Source organism: Salvelinus fontinalis, chromosome 26 (assembly GCF_029448725.1).
Source record: "Salvelinus fontinalis isolate EN_2023a chromosome 26, ASM2944872v1, whole genome shotgun sequence".
Taxonomy (NCBI): domain Eukaryota; kingdom Metazoa; phylum Chordata; class Actinopteri; order Salmoniformes; family Salmonidae; genus Salvelinus; species Salvelinus fontinalis.
This window is the reverse complement of record NC_074690.1, coordinates 40030006-40052982: the sequence shown is the minus strand read 5'-3', so window position 1 is coordinate 40052982 and position 22977 is coordinate 40030006. Positions and strand designations below refer to the sequence as shown.

Below are 22977 nucleotides of genomic sequence, written 5' to 3'. Positions count from 1 at the left end.
GATTAAACAAAATTTGATCATTTAAATTAAAATGTGTGTGTGTGTTCGGTGGGGGGATCACACACACACACACACACACACACACACACACACACACACACACACACACACACACACACACACACACACACACACACACACACACACACACACACACACACACACACACACACACACACACAGACACACAGACACACACACAAACACACACACAATCTCAATTCTGCTGAGATTTCAATATGATTGGAATTTCAACTTTGTCCCGTGGAACAGGCTCATATGCGCATACAAAAACGCACATACTTAGCTACAGGAAACACTCACTGCAATCCCAGCTTGAAATATTTATCAAGGTAGCTATTGACAACTTTTGACCATTCCTGTTGGATATTTACAACTTCTTGCACCAATCTAATTGGAAAGTTGGAATAATGACCCACATCTCAAACAAGGTAAAGAAAACTAACTTGTGTGGATGTCATTTTTTTTGTTGTGTTACTTAGACAGGTGACTGAATTAGATGTGTGCTTTGTCATTCATAGTTTGAAGTGGCTTTTAATGTCAGCTTATTTCACCATAGAGCATTGTGATCATATTAAGACTTCAATTTAAAAAACATACTCATTTGTGGGTTCTATAATGACATACAGACATAGATATTGACCTGTATTATATCAACGTTTTCTCTTTGAAAGTATATTTTTGTGACTTATTTTAGTCTTCTCAACCCAGGAACCATATGCTCTATATGCAGGGTGAGCAACTTTCACTGGCGACGGGTGGGGGGGACATGCCCCACATTCTGAAATAGCATTTTTGTCCCCCCCAGTTTAAAAAAATGTAACCTTTATTTAACTAGGCAAGTCAGTTAAGAACAAATTCTTATTTACAATGACGGCCTTTATCATTGGAATGTGATCCAAAAACAGGCAACGGTGTGCTTTAGGACCATGCGGACGCCACCGAGCGGTCGGGTAGGCTGCTTGGAGTGTTTATCCGACTGGAAAATAATAAAATAATAAAACAATTATGATTATGTCCCCCCCACTTCTAAAACCAAAGTTGCGTATATGTATTGGTGTTATGGAGTCATGTAGTCTACTGTTTATGTTTATCTACAGGAAGAGTCAGGATTATTCATCGACTCTGAATGGTCTCAGGATCCATGTTAACAAGTTTATACTTCTATAGAGGTGCCCTGATCTGTTATGTTTGTGTCCACCTGTCTATTTCTTTAATGTCCCATTGAGATCAAAGTCTATTTTGCAAGGGAGCACTGCATTACAAAAGCAACAAACAGAAAGTACACAATAAGGAGCTAGTGACACAATTACATCAATCAAAGAAGGAAGCACAGGAAACACAAAAAATACAACTATAGAAAACACGCACATTCCTCTGTGTCTATAGCTCCTGTAAAGAGATTCCTCGTGTAATTTTTGCGATGTGACCCACTTATAGTCAGCAGGCAGGCTCAGGGTCAGGGACAGGCAGAGTGGTCAGGTGGGCGGAAACAGGGTCAGGACAGGCAAGGGTCAAAAACCAGGAAGACAAGAAAAAGAGAGGCTGGGAAAAGACAGGAGCTGAAAGGACAAACGCTGGTAAGCTTGACAAACAAGACGAAGTGGCACAGACAGAAAACACAGGTATAAATACCTAGAGGATAAGTGGGGAAGATGGGCGACACTTGGAGGGGGGTGGAGACAAGCACAAGGCCAGGTGAAACAGATCAGGGCGTGACACCTGGTCAGTTCATATAGTCAGAAAATACTCCTGTCCCGAGTTGTAACCAATCAGTATGTTTCTCCTCTATAGAGAGGAATTGAATTTATAGATCTCCTGCTCAACCAGTCAGACGGAACCCTCAGCTGCCATGGTAACCAGCCCTGGCAAATCACGTCACCCGAGGTGAGTGACAAAACCATTCCACTTTCTCCTCCAGCCCTTTCCATCAATAAAAGCACCCTAGAGATTTGGTGACATATCTGAGTTTTTCCTTGTCAGTAACTAGGACCCATAGTTTTTCCTGGTATCAGGTATCAAGGTAAGACTCAAGTACAGACTGTGTGAAGTAACAATGTCTATTGTAACAGGGGCAGGCAAACGGCAGGTCAAGGCAGGCAGGGGTCCATAATCCAGAGTAGGAGCAAAAATACAGGACGGCGGGCAGGCTCAGGGTCGGGGAGAGGCAGAGTGGTCAGGCGGGCGGGTACAGTAACAGGACAGGCAAGGGTCAAAAACCTGGAGGACGAGAAAAAGAGATTTTACATTCATACTTATGGAAAGTCAGCCACAAATGTAACCAATCTGAATAGGATAATATGCTCAATCCCATGTCTTTTTTTGGTCTTGCGTGGTCCATGTTGACCTCGTCCATCTGCCAATCATCTTTCCCATTGCCCAATGACAGTTATTTATTGACAGCAGAGCCATATATTTATATTTCTAAATATATGACTCTCATTGAACGCTTGTGGGGAGGGGCTTCTTGTTCCCTTCACCAGAACTGGCAGACCTCAAGCATAGCAGTTCTTTATCTTTAATGGCCCTAGACAGGGGTATTATCTCTGGCTGATGTATGGGTGTGTATGTGTTTGCGTGCGTGTGCGTGCATGTTTGTGTGTGAGTGATTGCATTATTCCTGAGTGTTTAGTAGGTTTCTGTACAGTAAGATAACCTGTAATCTGTTTGTGTACTGTATGTCTGATGACGTGCCTTTGGTTTTATTTCCCTCTCTGCATGTATCTCACCCTCCCCACGCACACACACGCACACGCACACGCACACGCACACGCACACGCACACGCACACACACACACACACACACACACACACACACACACACACACACACACACACACACACACACACAACCCCCTGCAGTCTCTGAGCCAAGAAGGTGGCGGTGATGACTTCCTGGATACTCTGTTAGGTGGCACTGACTCATCGTCTGCCCCCACCTCCCCCATGTGGCCCTACTCGCCCAGCGACAGTGGCATCAGTGAGGATCCCAACTCAGGCTCCGATCACCTGGACAGCCGTAACCCGCCCTCCAGCCCCCCCTTCCATGCCTTCGACCAAGCCCATCTCCCTAACCTCCACTCTAACCTCACCAGGTCTGCACTGCACTGGCTGGCACCTGATGTCTCCATCGACTTAGGTAATACACACCTCAGGAACAGATGAACATACAGTTGAAGTCGGAAGTTTACATACACTCAGGTTGGAGTCATTAAAACAATTTTTTTTACCCCTCCACAAATTTCTTGTTAACAAACTATAGTTTTGGCAAGTCGGTTAGGACATCTACTGCGTGCGTAACATCAGTATTTTTCCAACAATTGTTAACAGACAGATTATTTCACTTGTAATTCACTGTATCACTATATCACTGTATCACTGGGTCAGAAGTTTACATACACTAAGTTGACTGTGCCTTTAAACAGCTTGGAAAATTCCAGAAAATTATGTCATTGCTTTAGAAGCTTCTGATAGGCTAATTGACATCATTTGAGTCAATTGGAGGTGTACCTGTGGATGTATTTCAAGGCCTACCTTCAAACTCCGTGCCTCTTTGCTTGACATCACAGGAAAATCAAAAGAAATCAGCCATGACCTCAGAAAATAAATTGCAGACCTCCACAAGTCTGGTTCATCCTTGGGAGCAATTTCCAAACGCCTGAAGGTACCACGTTAATCTATACAAACAATAGTACGCAAGTATAAACACCATGGAACCACGCAGCCGTCATACCGCTCAGGAAGGAGACGCGTTCTGTCTCCTAGAGATGAACGTACTTTGGTGCGAAAAGTGAAAATCAATCCCAGAACAACAGCAAAGGACCTTGTGAAGATGCTGGAGGAAACAGGTACAAAAGTATCTATATCCACAGTAGAACGAGTCCTATATCGACATAACCTGAAAGGCCGCTCAGCAAGGAAGAAGCCACTGCTCCAAAACTACCGTAAAAAAGCCAGACTACGGTTTGCAACTGCACATGGGGACAAAGATCATACTTTTTGGAGAAATGTCCTCTGGTCTGATGAAACAAAAATAGAACTGTTTGGCCAGGAAAAAGGGGGGAGTTAGGGGGTTGTCAGCTACTGTCAGCCACATCTAGTGGCTGACAGTAGCCTCTGTCAGCCACTAGATGTGGTTGTAATAAACAAAGCCGATTCTGTTTTCTTTCAACTAATGTGGCTCTATATTTTGAACAGTTGAAGCTACAAAATATGACCCCAGCCTTGAGACATGGATTGTGTATATGTGCCATTCAGAGGGTGAATGGGAAAGACAAAAGATTTAAGTACCTTTGAAACGCTACTGCGTTTTTCACGTTCAACAGTTTCCCGTGTGTATCAAGAATGGTCCATCACCCAAAGGACATCCAGCCAAATTGACACAACTGTGGGAAGCATTGGAGTCAACATGGGCCAGCATCCCTGTGGAACGCTTTCGACACCTTGTAGAGTCCATGTCCCAACGAATTCAGGCTGTTCTGAGGGCAAAAGGGTGGGGGTGCAACTCAATACTAGGAAGGTGTTCCTAATGTTTGGTATACTCAGTGTCTTCTGTTTCCCTCAAGCTGGACTCATTAGAACAGAGCGGACAAGACCAGGCACTAAATCAGACTGGGGGAAAACAATGATAACATTCTTTTCCACACAGAATATCATACAAAATGATTGCCTGATGATCTTCTGAATTTCTTTTCTGATGCATTTCAGTCACATCAAACCATACTTATTTTAGATTGAAATACTGTCAAAAGTACTGTCAAACTGATTTGTAATAGACTGCTATAGCACCAATAAAAAAAGTGAACATTGTCCTTTGATTCCATCACTTTGTTTACATGGTGGGGTGGCGAGAAATTGTTGAAATCAAAATGGGGTCGTGGGCATAAAAGTTTTGGAACCCCTCTCTTAAACCTAACCTCAACCACTCGGAATTAATGAATGAAATTAAGTTTAACCCTATCCCTAACCTTAAATGGATAGTTCACCCAAATTACAAAATGGCCAAACAATAAGTTCAGACTTGCAGAGGAGTGAAAACAAATCAAGGAATCTTAGACAGTTCTCAAAACTCAACTTGTTTAATAATACCCCGGCCGATGTATTAGGGTGGGGGTGCTTCAACGGTCAGCTATCAGATCTAAAATTACATCTCATTTTAACTGTCAACACACACAACATCTCATTGGTCGTACAGAACTATCTATACATTCTCATTGGTCAATGTGACCGTCTCATGACCATCTTGTGACAGTCATACTGCATCCCCGTGATAATGTCTCCCACCGCTCAGGCCGTCTTAACAAGGTGGGTGTTAAATAGATCAGAGCCAGCTGTTATTGCATTGGTGCCTGTGGGAGAGCCATTGGATTTGACCAAATATGACAGATTTCCCCGACACACAGTAACGTCAGTAAATAGAATAATGGAATGGAATAGAATAAAATAGAATACAATCTTGTAACTGTTTTGAGCCCTCAGTAAATCTGGTCCTATGTCTCTCTGTCTTCTCAGATGGATGGGAGTCTGGCCTCTTCCAAGAGAGCAATGAGGATACCCACAACCCCCAGCTGCCCTCTGGTTACCATCTCACTGTCAAGGACCTGCTGCTGTCTGGAATAAGAGAGACGGTGAGTCAGAGGGACAGGGGAGTGGAGGCTACGCCATATTGATTTCATCTACGGTACGAAATCCATTCAGAACTGTTAAAAACTGGAGCTGTAGGTCTAGGGTTCTAGGGGAGGAAGCGAGAGACCCAGATTGACACAGACAAACAGACACGCAGACAGAGATGGGCAGAAAATAGGACATAAACACAGTATAGGTTTTGAGCGACACAGTATAGGTTTTGAGTGTGCTCATCTTCGGGGGCAAAACAGACAGGGTTTGTTTAGAATCATAGGATTATTGATAACATGTAAACTATATTTCGTCTTCAAATGTTTATTAAAAACATAAATACATTTGGACAAGAATCACTTATTGTCTCTAATACGTCGTTACAGTTGGTAGTTAGCTACAGTTGAAGTCGGAAGTTTACATACACCTTAGCCAAATACATTTAAACTCCGTTTTTCACAATTCCTGACATTAAATCCTAGTAAAAATTCCCTGTCTTAGGTCAGTTAAGATCACCACTTTATTTTAAGAATGTAAAATGTCAGAATAATAGTAGAGAGAATTATTTCTTTCAGCTTTTATTTCTTTCATCACATTCCCAGTGGGTCAGAAGTTTACATACACTCAATTAGTATTTGGTAACATTGCCTTTAAATTGTTTAACTTTGGTCAAACGTTTCGGGTAGCCTTTCACAGGCTTCCCACAATAAGTTGGGTGAATTTTGGCCCATTCTCCTGACAGAGCTGATGTAACTGAGTCAGGTTTGTAGGCCTCCTTGCTCGCACACGCTTTTTCAGTTCTGCCCACACATTTTCTATAGGATTGAGGTCAGGGTTTTGTGATGGCCATTCCAATACCTTGACTTTGTTGTCCTTAAGCCATGTTGCCACAACTTTGGAAGTATGCTTGGGGTCATTGTCCATTTGGAAGACCCATTTGCGACCAAGCTTTAACTTCCTGACTGATGTCTTGAGATGTTGCTTCAATATATCCACATAATTTTCCTCCCTCATGATGCCATCTATTTTGTGAAGTGCACCAGTCCCTCAACATGATGCTGCCACCCCGTGCTTCACGGTTGGGATGGTGTTCTTCGGCTTGCAAGCATCCCCCTTTTCCCTCCAAACATAACGATGGTCATTATGGCCAAAGAGTTCTATTTTTGTTTCATCAGACCAGAGGACATTTCTCCAAAAAGTACGATCTTTGTCCCCATGTGCAGTTGCAAACCGTAGTCTGGCTTTTTTATGGCGGTTTTGGAGCAGTGGCTTCTTCCTTGCTAAGCGACTCAGGTTATGTCGATATAGGACTCGTTTTACTGTGGATATAGATACCTTTGTAACTGTTTCCTCCAGCATCCTCACAAGTTCCTTTGCTGTTGTTCTGGGATTGATTTTCACTTTTTGCACCAAAGTACGTTCCTCTCTAGGAGACAAAACGCGTCTCCTTCCTGAGCGTTATGATGGCTGTGTGGTCCCATGGTGTTTATACTTGCGTACTATTGTTTGTACAGATGAACGTGGTATCTTCAGGCGTTTGGAAATGACTCCCAAGGATGAACCAGACTTGTGCAGGTCTACAATTTATTTTTCTGAGGTCTTGGCTGATTTCTTTTGATTTTACCATGATGTCAAGCAAAGAGGCAGAGTCTGAAGGTAGGCCTTGAAATACATCCATAGGTACATCTCCAATTGACTCAAATGATGCCAATTAGCCTATCAGAAGCTTATCAAGCCATTTCTGAAAATTTCCAAGCTGTTTAAAGGCACAGTCAACTTAGTGTATGCAAACTTCGGACCCACTGGAATTGTGATACATTGAATTATAAGTGAAATAATCTGTCTGTAAACAATTGTTGGAAAAATTATCTGTGTCATGCACAAAGTAGATGTCCTAACCGACTTGCCAAAACTATAGATTGTTAACAAGAAATGTGTGGAGTGGTTGAAAATGAGTTTTAATGAATCCAACCTAAGTGTACGTAAACTTCCGAATTCAACTGTATGTATCAATTATGAGCCATATTATCATAGACATGGTCAAAACACCTCAAAACAAGACATGGTATCAAGAACAAGATTCAACAAGCTGAAACAAGCCACTCTCCACATGGCAGCTTCTCACTGTTGCTAGCTATCTGACCGTTCAAAATCATAACAACACAGGGCCTTCTACCCCTGCAATGCGTGCACATCATTTTCGGGACGTTGTCAGCCATCCCGTTTATGTGACTGTCTGAAGCCTTGCAGTAATCGCTGTGTCTTCCCATTCTACTGTGACTCCCAGAATTCCCTGCAGGAGGTGGTCCTTAACGAGGACGAGAAGAAGCTGCTGGCTAAAGAGGGTGTCCACCTGCCCAGCCAACTGCCCTTTACTAAGGTAGGCTACCACTGTCCCTAATGTCCACCTGGCCAGCCAACCATCCCTGTTTGTTACAATTTAACTTTCACTTTTTTGTACTCTTTCACTTTAACCAACTCTAATCATCTCTGTCTTCATTCGCTCACTCTCTCTGCTGTCTGACGGTGTTCTCCTGGAGCAGTACGAGGAGAGGGTCCTGAAGAAGATCCGCAGGAAGATCCGCAACAAGCAGTCGGCCCAGGAGAGCAGGAAGAAGAAGAGGGAGTACGTAGATGGTCTGGAGGGCAGGTATGGACCAACAGCAATGTAGCCCAGTTGGTGATGCACCAGTAATTATCCAATCAAATGTTATTTATCACATGTGCCAAATACACCAGGTGTAGACCTTACCGTGAAATGCTTACTTACAAGCACTTAATCAACAATGCAGATTTTTTTAAGTAAGTAAGAAAATACTTGCTAATAAAATAAAGAAAAATGTAAAAAAAAGAAATAAAAGTAACACAAAAAAATAACAATAACCATCAATCAATCAATCAAGTTTATTTTATATAGCCCTTCGTACATCAGCTAATATCTCAAAGTGCTGTACAGAAACCCAGCCTAAAACCCCAAACAGCTAGTAATGCAGGTGTAGAAGCACGGTGGCTAGGAAAAACTCCCTAGAAAGGCCAAAACCTAGGAAGAAACCTAGAGAGGAACCAGGCTATGAGGGGTGGCCAGTCCTCTTCTGGCTGTGCCGGGTGGACATTATAACAGAACTATGCCAAGATGCTCAAAAATGTTCATAAGTGACAAGCATGGTCAAATAATAATCATGAATAATTTTCAGTTGGCTTTTCATAGCCGATCATTAAGAGTTGAAAAACAACAGGTCTGGGACAGGTGGCGGTTCCATAACCACAGGCAGAACAGTTGAAACTGGAATAGCAGCAAGGCCAGGCGGACTGGGGACAGCAAGGAGTCACCACGCCCGGTAGTCCCGACGTATGGTCCTAGGGCTCAGGTCCTCCGAGAGAAAGAAAGAGAGAAGGAGAAAATTAGAGAGAGCCAAGATTTTCAAAATGATCATAAATGACAAGCATGGTCAAATAATAATCAGGAATAAATCTCAGTTGGCTTTTCATAGCCGATCATTAAGAGTTGAAAACAGCAGGTCTGGGACAGGTAGGAGTTCCGTAACCGCAGGCAGAACAGTTGAAACTGGAATAGCAGCAAGGCCAGGCGGACTGGGGACAGCAAGGAGTCATCATGCCCGGTAGTCCTGACGTATGGTCCTAGGGCTCAGGTTCTCAGAGAGAGAGAAAGAAAGAGAGAACGAGAGAATTAGAGAGAGCATACTTAAATTCACACAGGACACTGGATAAGACAGGAGAAGTACTCCAGGTATAACCAACTGACCCTAGCCCCCCGACACAAACTACTGCAGCATAAATACTGGAGGCTGAGACAGGAGCGGTCAGGAGACACTGTGGCTCCATCCGAAGATACCCCCGGACAGGGCCAAACAGGAAGGATATAACCCCACCCACTTTGCCAAAGCACAGCCCCTGCACCACTAGAGGGATATCTTCAACCACCAACTTACAATCCTGAGACAAGGCCGAGTATAGCCAACAAAGATCTCCACCACAGCACAAACCAAGGGGGGGCGCCAACCCAGACAGGAAGATCACGTCAGTAACTCAACCCACTCAAGTGACGCACCCCTCCTAGGGAAGCCAGTGACTCAGCCCCTGTAATAGGGTTAGAGGCAGAGAATCCCAGTGGAGAGAGGGGAACCGGCCAGGCAGAGACAGCAAGGGCGGTTCGTTGCTCCAGAGCCTTTCCGTTCACCTTCACACTCCTGGGCCAGACTACACTCAATCATATGACCTACTGAAGAGATAAGTCTTCAGTAAAGACTTAAAGGTTGAGACCGAGTCTGCGTCTCTCACATGGGTAGGCAGACTGTTCCATAAAAACGAGGCTATATACAGGGCGTACCGGTACTGAGTCAATGTGAGGGGGTACAGGTTAGTCGAGGTAATTGAGGTGAATATGTACATGTAGGTAGGGGTAAAATGACTAGCATAGAGTAAGTAGGGGTAAAATGACTAGCATAGATAATAAACAGCGAGTAGCAGCACCGTAAAAAAGGGGTCAATGTTTAGCAGTCTTATGGCTTTGGGGTAGAACCTGTTAAGGAGCCTTTTGGACCTAGACTTGACGCTCCGGTACCGCTTGCCGTGAGGTAGCAGAGAACAGTCTATGACTTGGGTGGCTGGAGTCTTTGACCATTTGTAGGGCCTTCCTCTGACACTGCCTGGTGTAGAGGTCCTGGATGGCAGAAAGCTTGTCCCCAGTGATGGGGACAAGGCCGTACACACTACCCTCTGTAGCGCCTTGCAGTCAGGTGACGAGCAGTTGCCAGACCAAGCGGTGATGCAACCAGTCAGGATGCTCTCAAAGGTGCAGTTGTAGAACTTTTTGGGGATCTGAGGACCCATACCAGATCTTTTCAGTCTCCAGAGGGGGAATAGGAGTTGTTGCGCCATCTTCACGACTGTCTTGGTGTGATGGACCATGATAGTTTTTTGGTGATGTGGACACCAAGGAACTTGAAGCTCTCGACCTGCTCCACTACAGCCACCTTGATGTGAATGGGGGCATGCTCGGCCCTCCTTTTCTTGTAGTCCACGATCAGCTCCTTTGTCTTGCTCACGTTGAGGGAGAGGTTGTTGTCCTGGCACCACACTGCCAGGTCTCCTCCTCCTACCTCCTCCCTATAGGCTGTCTCATCGATGTCGGTGATCAGGCCTACCACCATTGTGTTGTTGGCAAACTTAATGATGGTGTTGGAGTCGTGTGAGGCCACGTAGTCATGGGTGAACAGCGAGTACAGGAGGGGACTAAGCACACACTCTTGATGGGCCCCCGTGTTTTTTATCAGCATGGCAGATGTGCTGTTGCCTACCCTTATCACCTGGGGTCGGCCCATCAGGAAGTCCAGGTTCCAGTTGCAGAGGGAGGTGTTTAGTACAAAGGTCCTTAGCTTAGTGATGTGCTTTGAGGGCACTATGGTGTTGAACGCTGATCTGTAGTCAACAAACAGCAATCTTACGTAGGTGTCACTTTTGTCCAGGTGGGAAAGGGCAGTGTGGAGTGCAATAGAGATTGGTTCATCTGTGGATCTGTTGGGGTATCCAAATTGTAGTGGGTCTAGGGTTTCTGGGATGATTGTGTTGATGTGAGCCATGACCAGCCTTTAAAAGCACTTCATGGCTACAGACGTGACTGCTACAGGGCGGGTAGTCATTTAGGCAGGTTACCTTGGCATTCTTTGGCACAGGGACTATGGCGGTCTGCTTGAAACATGTAGGTATTACAGACTCGGTCAGGGAGAGGTTGAAAATGTCAGTGAAAACACTTGTCAGTTAGTCAGCGCATGCTCTGAGTGCGCGTCCTGGTAATCCGTCTGGCCCTGAGGCCTTGTGAATGTTGACCTGTTTAACTTCTAGTTCCTCTCAAACCCGGATCCGGGAGCACCCCCGTCAGTAGAAAAGCTGACTAGCATAGCCTAGCATAGCGTCACAAGTAAATACTAGCATCTAAATATCATTAAATCACAAGTCCAAGACACCAGATGAAAGATACACATCTTGTGAATCCAGCCATCATTTCAGATTTTTTAAATGTTTTACAGGGAAGACACAATATGTAAATCTATTAGCTAACCACGTTAGCAAAAGACACCACTTTTTTTTACTCCACCATTTTTTTACTGCATCAGTAGCTATCACAAATTCGACCAAATAAAGATATAAATAGCCACTAACCAAGAAACAACTTCATCAGATGACAGTCTGATAACATATTTATTGTATAGCATATGTTTTGAGAGAAAAATGTGCATATTTCAGGTATAAATCATAGTTTACCATTGCAGCCACCATCACAACTCTCACCAAAGCAACTAGAATAACTACAGAGACCATCGTGTATTACCTAATTACTCATCATAAAACATTTCTTAAAAATACACAGCGTACAGCAAATGAAAGACACAGATCTTGTGAATCCAGCCAATATTTCAGATTTTCTAAGTGTTTTACAGCGAAAACACAATATAGCATTATATTAGCTTACCACAATAGCCAGAAACACAACACCATTTACCAGCAGCAAAGGTTAGCGATCGTAACAAACAGGCAAAAGATATATAATTTTTGACTAACCTTGATATTCTTCATCAGATGAGAGTCCTGTAACATCATATTACACAATGCATATAGGGTTTGTTTGAAAATTTGCATATTTAGCGGCACAAATCGTGGTTATACAATGTGATTAGTGGCCAAAACTTCAAGCAATCTGTCTGGCGCCATCTTGGAGAGGCACCTATTCTAATCGATAAGTAATCATAAACTTGACTAAAAAAATACAGGTTGGACAGCAAATGAAAGATACATTAGTTCTTAATGCAACCGCTGTGTTAGATTTTTAAAATTAACGTTACTGCGCAATACAGCGTGCGCTAAAGCGAGACCGCACCGAAATTCATGGCGGAATTATTATTTGACATTTGTCAACATAAATACAAATTAACAGCATAAAGACTGCTTACTATTTGCTGAGCTTCCATCAGAATCTTGGGCAAGGTGTCCTTTCTCCAGAACAATCGTCTTTTGGTTGAAAGATGTCCTCTTCTCCTGTAGAAATAGCAGCTAAAGATAGCCACCCGCTGGAGAGGTGTCCAACTCGTGAAAGCGTGTCACAAAGAAATCCCAGAAAATCGCAATAAACTGATATAAACTGCTATAAGTCGGTTTAAATTAACTACCTTATGATGTCTTTAACACCTATAACGAATAAAAACATGACCGGAGATATAGAACTGCTAAAACGAAAGCTTTTGCAGGACGCCATTGTGATGTCCCTCTTGCGCCAGGCGCCCCGTTGAAAAGAACGGTACTTCCGTTCCATGAGCTTTTATAGTCCCCCAGATGGTGCAATCCACTCCATTCAAATTCTCACCGCTTACTGACATCTAGAGGAAGGCGTATGCAGTGCATGTAGCCCCATAGCTTACATGGGGACTTATAAACTGACCTCAGAACAGGGACCTCGATTTCAGAAATCTCACTTCCTGACAGGAAATGTGCTGCAGAATGAGTTCTGTTTCACTCAGAGAAAAAATTCAAACGGTTTTAGAAACTAGAGAGTGTTTTCTATCCAATAGTAATAATAATATGCATATTGTACGAGCAAGAATTGAGTACGAGGCAGTTTAATTTGGGAACGAAATTATTACAAAGTGCAAATAGCACCCCCTATTGACAAAAGGTTTTAAAGGTCTTACTCACATCGAATATGGAGAGCGTGATCACACAGTTGTCCGGGAACAGCTGGCTCTCTCATTCATGGTTCAGTTTTGCTTGCCTTGAAGCGAGCATAGAAGGCATTTAGCTCGTCTGGTAGGCTTGCATCACTGGGCAGCTCGTGGCTGGGTTTCCCTTTGTAATCCGTAATAGTTTGCAAGCCCTGCCACATCCGAGGAGCATCAGAGCCAGTAGTAAGATTCAATCTTAGTCCTGTATTGATGCTTTGCCTGTTTGATGGTTTGCCGGAGGGCATAGCGGGATTTCTTATAAGCGTCTGGATTAGTGTCGTGCTCCTTGAAAGCGGCAGCTCTAGCCTTTAGCTCAGTGCGGATGTTACCTGTAGTCCATGGCTTCTGGTTGGGCAATGTACGTCCGGTCACTGTGGGGACGATGCCGTCGATGCACTTATTGATGAAGCTGGTGACTGATGTGGTATACTCCTCAATGCCATCGGATGAATCCCGGAACATATTTCAGTCTGTGCTAGCAAAACAGACCTGTAGCTTAGCATTCGCGTCATCTGACCACTTCCGTATTGAGCGAGTCACTGGTACTTCCTGCTTGAATTTTTGCTTGTACGCAGGAATCAGGAGGATAAAATGATGGTCGGATTTGCCAAATGGAGGGCAAGGGAGAGCTCATGGAGTTAAGCTGGTCTAAAGTTTTTTTTCCCGTTGGTTTCACATGTGACATGCTGGTAGAAATTAGGTAAAACGGATTTAAGTTTTCCTGCAATAAAGTCCTCGGCCACTAGGAGCGTCGCTTCCGGGTTAGCATTCTCTTGTTTGCTTATGGCCTTATACAGCTCGTTGATTGCGGTATTGTAATGTATAAAAAGTTTGTGAGCCAATAGAGAGACTGATGGAGTGTCTCTCTCTGCCCTGGCAGGATGGATGCCTGTAGTAAACACAACCTGGCGCTACAGAGGAAAGTCCACCAACTGGAGGAAACCAACACGTAAGGCATTAAAAATCTTGTTTACAAGGGAGACCTGTTTAAGGCTCCTCCCCTTAACTCTTCCTTCCTCTTCTCTTCTTCCCCTTCTCCTCTACTCTCTCCCTCGTTCCTTCCTCCCTTACAATCTCCTTCCTTCTTTCCTGTCTTGAATGAAATAGACTTTGAATCATCTCTATTTGACTTTACAGCTCATTATCCTCTCTCGTGTCTCTTCATGTACTGAATCCTCTCTGTGTGTGGTTCTGCAGTTCTCTGTTGGAGCAGCTGGCCAGGCTACAAATTCTTCTACCTAATGGCTCCAGTAAGACTGCCCAGAAAGCGACCTGCATCCTGGTATGGAATATACACAAAGAGCAGGATCACATAAGAAATAGGTCACTGCGGTGGTTGCTGGGCTGTTACCATGTCTGTGATTGAATACTCAGGCCTTGTGATTGAATACTTAGATCCACAGTTGAACACTATATAAATAGAATGGGTCGAGCAGCAGTTCATGCCCTCCCTCCCTCCCTCCCTCCCTCTCTTTTTCTCTCCAGGTGCTGCTCCTCTCTTTCTCTCTCCTCCTCTCTCCCAGTCTGCTGCCTGACCCACACAGCCATGTCAGCCAGGACGGAGACTTCAGCAAGGATAGGGGTTAGTGTGAAAATACACACACACACACACACACACAAACACAGACCTATGCGTGCACACACACACCTTACTATCTGACTATACGGCTCACCTCTCTCTTTCGCTCTCTCAGAGAGATCTCGTTCCCTGCTGGCGGTGGTGGACACAGAGATATCACCCCCACCTGTCTTCTCAGTGGCTGGGTGGGTGGAGGCCCTGTCAACCCTGGTGGGGAAGCTCCGACTCAGGCCAGAGTACGCCGACTCAGACCCCCAAACCAACCACAACAACAACTATGACTACAACCACAGCCTCTGACCACACTATCGCAAACGCAATCTCAACCACGCAGATACGGAGCTCCTTCCTAACCAACACCACTGACTTCCTACTCAATCACTAGGCTACTGTAGCACCACCAGCTCTAACACACTTGATTCAGCTAATTAGGGTCTTGATCAGTGGTTAATGAGTTAAAACACATTGTTAGCTCCCCAGGACCAGGGTTGGTGGCCACTGCCTTAGAGAACCGTACTGCTATGTATTAAACAGTTGATGGGATCAACTGAGCCTCTGTACCCAACCTGAAATCCGAGCCATAAGTAGCACATTTTACAAAAATGTGTGTACCTCCATTTAGTATGATATGTAATGTTACGTTACATAACAGATCATTCTAAATGGAGGGACACAAAGAAATATCCCAAATCATATGAATTGCCCTGAGGCTAGGTTGCTGAACCCTAATAGGTGGGGTAATGCATTATAGATATCATGTAATATATTGCCTTACTGAATAATGTGGCTATTGAACAATATTCACCTACTTGTTGTTGTTTTTTTTACTTACTTGACTTACTGTATTTTCATAGAATTTCTTATTTAAGTTTCATTGACAAACTCAATAAAAAACAGTATTATTAAAAAGGTTTCCCTTACACTGCATCAGTCTGTAGGACATGTTTGTTTTCCATGTAGTCATGGGAAAGGTGTAAATGTAGTTATTTTATAAAGACCTGTATTTGTATTTGATGTATTTGTGATTTGCCTGATGTCCCTATAATACAGACAAGCAGAGAAAAACAATGTGGTTGACAGGGATAAATTGGGTGCTTCTCAGTGTGTTTTTTATTTTATGTTTTATTCCACCTTTATTTAACCAGGTAGGCTATTTGAGAACAAGTTCTCATTTGCAACTGCGACCTGGCCAAGGTAAAGCAAAGCAGTTTGACACATACAACAGCACAGAGTTACACATGGAATAAACAAACATACAATCAATAATACAGTAGAAAAATCTATATACCACATGTGCAAATGAGGTAGGATAAGAGAGGTAAGGCAATGAATAGGCCATGGTGGCGAGGCAGTTACAATATAGCAATTAATCACTGGAATGGTAGAATGTGCAGAAGATGAATGTGCAAGTAGAGATACTGGAGTGCAAAGGAGCAAGATAAATAAATAAATACAGTATGGGGATGAGGTAGATTGAATGGGCTATTTACAGATGAGCTATGTACAGGTGCAGTGAACTGTGAGCTGCTCTGACAGCTGGTGCTTAAAGCTAGTGAGCGAGGTAAGAGTCTCCATCTTTTTTTTAAAAGAATATGGTTTAAAAATACCTTAAATGGCTTTGTATAGCTTTCCTATCTTATCATAATCCAAATAAACATTTGTTGCAGGTACGTGAAATTATGTTATAATTTTTACATTTTCAAAGTGAATATGAGTATGACTGTCATAGCTGACAGTCTAGCTGTCTAGCTGACAGTCTTAAATCAATGAGAATACAGCACCAGCGGCAAATTGGTCTACGGCGGGATGATGTAAATCTTTAAACAAACCCTAGCAAGAGTCAAAACTACTGAATATGCAAGAACAGGGGAGCCTGGGGGATAAGAGAACTATCAGGTTTCAGGTAAGACCCAAATGCAGACTTTGTTGAAGTAACAAAGTTTATTACAGTAACAGGGGCAGGCAAACAACAGGTCAAGGCAGGCAGGGGTTGATAATCCAGAGTAGAGGGCAACGGTACAGGACGGCAGGCTCAGGGTCAGGCAGAGAGGTAAGGCAGGTGGGCTCAGAGTCAGAACAGGCCAGGTTCAAAACCAGGAGGGCAAGAAACAGAGAGACTGGGGAAAAGCAGGAGCTGAGACAAAACGCTGGTTGACTTGACAAACACGACGAACTGGCAACAGACAAATAGAGAACACAGGTATAAATACCCAGGGGATAATGGGGAAGATGGGCGACACCTGGAGGGGAGTGGAGACAAGCACAAGGACAGGTGAAACAGATCAGGGCGTGACAAGAACACAACGAGAGAATATCAAAAGCAGAAGATTTCAAAAGCGCACAATGATACCATAGCCTAAAAACAATTACATCCACAGTTGATTTCAGAATGCAATAATTCATCAACCTGCTGTACTGCACATATTGCAACTCGAGCACCGTGAATAGAGATGAAAGGATTTCAGAGCTCAGCCAGGTTTGTCAAAGTATGATTATTGAAGGCCAACCATCACTGCTATTCACTTATTTATTTATCTATCTATATCTAGCCTTCCTTAGGTCAGGTACAGATCTTATATATAGACAGTACCAGTCAAAAGATTGGACACACCTACTGATTCAAGGGTTTCTCTTTATTTGTACTATTTTCTACATTGTAGAATAATAGTGAAGACGTCAAATCTATGAAAAAACAAATATGTAATCATGTAGTAAGCAAAAAAGTGTTAAAAATCCCCAATATATTTTATATTTAAGATTCTTCAAAGTAGCCACCCTTTGCCACGATTACAGCTTTGCACACTCTTGGCATTCTCTCAACCAGCTTCACCTGGAATGCTTTTCCAACAGTCTTGAAGAACTTCCCACATATGCTGAGCACTTATTGGCTGCTTTTCCTTCACTCATGGTCCAACTCATCCAAAACCATCTCAATTGGACTGAGGTCGGGTGATTGTGGAGGCCAGGTCATCTGATGCAGCAGTCCATCACTCTCCTTCTTGGTCAAATAGCCCTTACACAGCCTGGAGGTGTGTTGGGTCATTATCCTGTTGAAAAACAAATGAAAATCCCACTAAGTCCTTACCAGATGGGATGGCGTATCGCTGCAGAATGCTGTGGTAGCTATGCTGATTGTGTGCATTGAATTCTAAATAAATCACAGACAGTGTTACCAGCAAAGCACCCCCACACCATCACACCTCCTCCTCCATTCTTCATGGTGGAAACCACACATGCAGAGATCCTCAGTTCACCTACTCTGCATCTCACAAAGACACAACGGTTGGAACCAAAAATCACAAATTGGGACTCATCAGAACAAAGGAAAGATTCCCACCAGTCTAATGTCCATTGCTCGTGTTTCTTGGCCCAAGCAAGTCTCTACTTCTTATTGGTGTCTTATAGTAGTGGTTTCTTTACAGCAATTCAACCCTGAAGGCCTGATTCACACAGTCTCCTTTGAACAGTTGACGTTGAGATGTGACTGTTACTTGAAGTCTGTGAAGCATTTATTTGGGCTGCAATTCCTGAGGCTGGTAACTCTAATGAACGTATCCTCTGCATCAGAGGTAACTCTGGGTCTTCCTTTCCAGTGGCGTTTCTCATGAGAGCCAGTTTCATCATAGCGCTTGATGGTTTTTGCGACTGCACTTGAAGAAACTTTCAAAGTTCTTGAACTTTTTCAGATTGACTGACCTTCATGTCTTAAAGTAATGATGGACCGTCGTTTCTCTTTGCTTATTTGAGCTGTTCTTGCCATAATATGAACTATGGACTACCAAATAGGGCTATCTTCTGTATACAACACAACTGATCGGCTCAAACGCATTAAGAAGGAAATAAATTCCACAAATTAACTTTTAACAAGGCACACCTGTTAATTGAAATGCATTCCAGGTGACTACCTCATGAAGCTGGTTGAGAGAAGGTCAAGAGTGTGCAAAGCTGTCATCAAGGCAAAGGGTGGCTACTTTGAAGAATCTCAAATATAAAGTATATTTTGATTTGTTTAACACTTTTTTGGTTACTACATGATTCCATATGTGCTATTTCATAGTTTGGATGTCTTTACTATTATTTTACAATGTAGAACATAGTAAAAATAAAGAAAAACCCTTGAATGAGTAGGTGTGTCCAAACTTTTGACTGGTACTGCATATGTACTGCAATTCGAAAAAATTTTGATTTTATGATTTTATTGCGATTTGATGTTCCAAATTGCTCACTATATGTCTGCTGCAAAGAGACAAAAGAGCATGAAAAAATTAGTTCCAGTCAGGGAAATAAAAGTGCTGAAAATTTGTAGGCTCACTATTTGAAAACGTGTTTGCATTAATTAAAAAGAAGATTGAGAACAAGCTATAGGATGAAAAATCACTTAGCTTTTTTGGCTCAGGTACAGCCAGCTAACTAGCGCTAGCTAACACTACCTACAGTCGCAAAAATATATGCACTACATGACTAAAAGTATGCGGACACCTGCTCGTTGAACAGCTCATTCCAAAATCATGGGCATTAATATGGAGTTGGTCCCCCTTTGCTGCGATAACAACCTCTACTCCTCTGGGAAGGCTTCCACTAGATGTTGGAAAATTGCTGCTGGGACTTCCTGAGGTCAGGAACTGATGTTGGGCAATTAGGCCTGGCTCACAGTCGATGTTCCAATTCATCCCAACGGTGTTCGATGGGGTTGTGGTCAGGGCTCTGTGCAGGCCAGTCAAGTTCTTGTACTAACAGGAAAGGGCCTTCCCCAAACTGTTGCCACAAAGTTGGAAGCACAGAATTGTCTACAATGTCATAGTATAATGTAGCATTAAGATTTCCCTTCACTGGAACTAAGGGGCCTAGTCCGAACCATGAAAAACAGCCCCAGAGCATTATTCTTCCTCCGCCAAACTTTACAGTTGGCACTATGTATTGGGCCAGGCAGCTTTCTCCTGGCATCCACCAAACCCAGATTCGTCCATTGGACTGCCAGATGGTGAAGTGTGATTCATCACTCTAAAGAAAGCGTTTCCACTGCTCCAGTCCAATGGCGGCGAGCTTTACACCACTGCAGCCGACGCTTGTCATTGCACATGGTTATCTTAGGCTTGAGTGCGGCTGCTCGTCCATGGAAACCCATTTCATGAAGCTCCCGACAAACAGTTCCGTTGCTGACGTTGCTTCCAGAGGCAGTTTGGAACTCGGTAGTGAGTGTTGCAACCGAGGACAGGCGATTTTTTTGCACGCTTCAGCACTCGGCAGTCCCGTTTTGTGAGCTTGTGAGGCCTACCACTTTGCGGCTGAGCCGTTGTTGCTCCTAGATGTTTCCACTTCACAATAATAGCACTTACAGTTGACCGGGACAGCTCTAGCAGGGCAGAAATTTGATTAACTGACTTGTTGGAAAGGTGGCATCCTATGACAGTGCCACGTTGAAAGTCACTGAGCTCTTCAGTACAGGACATTCTACTGCCAATGTTTGTCTATGGAGATTGCATGGCTGTGTGCTTGATTTTATACACCTGTCAGCAACGGGTGTGGCTGAAATAGCCAAATCCATTAATTTGACATGCGGTGCCATGCGGTGTCCACATAAACTCAGCAAAAAAAGAAACGTCCTCTCACTGTCAACTGCGTTTATTTTCAGCAAACTTAATGTCATGAATACCACCGAAGGTGGCTCCCCTTCCTGTTCGGGTGGCGCTCGGCGGTCGTCGTCGCCGGTCTACTAGCTGCCACCAATCACTTTTTCCTTTTCGTTTGTTTTTGTCTAATTGTTTTCACCTGTTCCTTGTTGGGGTTTTGGGATGGGTGTTATTTAAGTTCGTTTAGCCCGCTGGTGTTTGTGCGGGCTTGTTGTTATTTACGTTAGTGGTGTTTGTGTTCTTTTGGGTTTTCGCTGTCCGGTATTTTGGTAACTATGGTTTTGGGTTTGTTGCGCCTGTGTTTTAGGCTTCACCCGTGTTTGTAACTGGTTACTGTGCTAAAGGACATTAAAGCGTTTTTCCCGTCAACCTTCTGCTCTCTGCGTCTGACTCCACACCCATCACTCTCCAGACGTTACACTTAACATGTGTAAATGTTTGTATGAACATAACAAGATTCAACAACTGAGACATAAACTGAACAAGTTCCACAGACAAGTGACTAACAGAAATGGAATAATGTGTCCCTGAACAAAGGAGGGGTCAAAATCAAAAGTAACAGTCAGTATCTGGTGCATTTCGCTACACTCGCATTAACATCTGCTAACCATGTGTATGTGACAAATAAAATTGTATTTGGTGTGGCCACCAGCTGCATTAAGTACTGCAGAGCATCTCCTCCTCATGGACTGCACCAGATTTGCCATTTCTTGCTGTGAGATGTTACCCCACTCTTCCCCCAAGGCACCTGCAAGTTCCTGGACATTTCTAGGGGGAATGGCCCTAGCCCTCACCCTCCGATCCAACAGGTCCCAGACGTGCTCAATGGGATTGAGATCCGGGCTGTTTGCTGGCCATGGCAGAACACTGACATTCCTGTCTTGCAAGAAATCACGCACAGAATGAGAAGTACGGTTGGTGGCATTGTCATGCTGAAGGGTCATGTCAGGATGAGTCTGCAGGAAGGGTACCACATGAGGGAGGAGGATGTCTTCCCTGTAACGCACAGCGTTGAGATTGCCTGCAATGACAACAAGCTCAGTCCGGTGATGCTGTGACACACCGCCCCAGACCATGATGGACCCTCCACCTCAAAATCGATCCCGCTCCAGAGTACAGGCCTCGATGTAACGCTCATTCCTTCGACGAAAAACACGAATCCGACCATCACCCCTGGTGAGACAAAACCGTGACTCGTCAGTGAAGAGCACTTTTTGCCTGTCCTGTCTGGTCCAGCGACGGTGGGTTTGTGCACATAGGCGACGTTGTTGCCGGGGATGTCTGGTGAGGACTTGCCTTACAACAGGCCTATAAGCCCTTAGTCCATCCTCTCTCAGTCTATTGCGGACAGTCTGAGCACTGATGGAGGGATTGTGCGTTCCTGGTGTAACTCGGGCAGTTGTTGTTGCCATCCTGTACCTGTCCTGCAGGTGTGATGTTCGGATGTACCGATCCTGTGCAGGTGTTGTTACACGTGGTCTGTCACTGCGAGGATGATCTGCTGTCCGTCCTGTCTCCCTGTAGCGCTGTTTTAGGCGTCTCACAGTATGGACATTGCAATTTATTGCCCTGGCCACATCTGCAGTCCTCATGCCTCCTTGCAGCATGCCTAAGGCACGTTCACGCAGATGAGCAGGGACCCTGGGCATCTTTCTTTGGTGTTTTTCCAGAGTCAGTAGAAAGGCCTCTTTAGTGTCCTAAGTTTTCAGAACTGTGACCTTAATTGCCTACCATCTGTAAGCTATTAGTGTCTTAATAACCGTTCCACAGGTGCATGTTCATTAATTGTTTATGCTTCATTGAACAAGCATGGGAAACAGTGTTTAAACCCTTTGCAATGAAGATCTGTGAAGTTATTTGGATTTTTACGAATTATCTTTGAAAGATAAAGACAGTGTCCTGAAAAAGGGACGATTCCTTTTTTGCTGAGTTTACTTCTGTCTATTTACAAATCGATACTTGGAGTCACATTTCAATATAATATCGTCCAAACATAATATTGCGATATGTAACTATATCCATTTTTCCCCACATCACTAGTAGAAAGCACCAAGATCAAATCACGGTCCACAGCTCTAGGGGACTGAGAGAGGAGGATAACTACCTTCAATCTAGTCCAATATTAAAACAAACAGCATAAGGCTGAGGAGGGGGAGATTAAAAGGGATGTGAGATGTGGGTTACCCCCATGCAATGTAGAGCGCTTTCAGTTTGAGAAAAGCACTATAAATGATAACATAACTGATGATGATAATTTTGATTCAAATGCATTTTTATCACGTAATCTTGAATATACATTTTTATATTTTAAAACGAACTCTATATGTTTATTTCTCTGCACCAGGAATAGCAGCAAAGCGCGAACATACCGATATTGATAAGATTGTGGTGGTTTGTC

At 43.7% G+C, this 22977-nt stretch overlaps 1 protein-coding gene across 1 annotated transcript; it reads left to right on the top strand.

Annotated features, from left to right (window-relative positions):
- The first annotated feature begins 204 nt into the window (after positions 1-204).
- LOC129824335 (cyclic AMP-responsive element-binding protein 3-like protein 3-A) lies at positions 205-15778 on the top strand. The gene is made up of 10 exons (XM_055883911.1): positions 205-452; positions 1816-1908; positions 2884-3160; positions 5533-5648; positions 7925-8017; positions 8181-8287; positions 14251-14319; positions 14568-14652; positions 14856-14952; positions 15065-15778. The coding sequence occupies exons 1-10, from the start codon at positions 432-434 to the stop codon at positions 15247-15249; spliced, it is 1143 nt and encodes a 380-aa protein (XP_055739886.1). The 5' UTR covers positions 205-431; the 3' UTR covers positions 15250-15778.
- Positions 15779-22977: the final 7199 nt, after the last annotated feature.

What these genes read in the sequence shown, in the direction of transcription:
- LOC129824335 (XM_055883911.1), top strand. Translation starts at nt 432, where the DNA reads ATGACCCACATCTCAAACAAG. An exon ending in GGCAAATCACGTCACCCGAG is followed by an intron (nt 1,909 to 2,883) that starts GTGAGTGACAAA and finishes AACCCCCTGCAG; the next exon opens with TCTCTGAGCCAAGAAGGTGG. An exon ending in TGTCTGGAATAAGAGAGACG is followed by an intron (nt 5,649 to 7,924) that starts GTGAGTCAGAGG and finishes TGTGACTCCCAG; the next exon opens with AATTCCCTGCAGGAGGTGGT.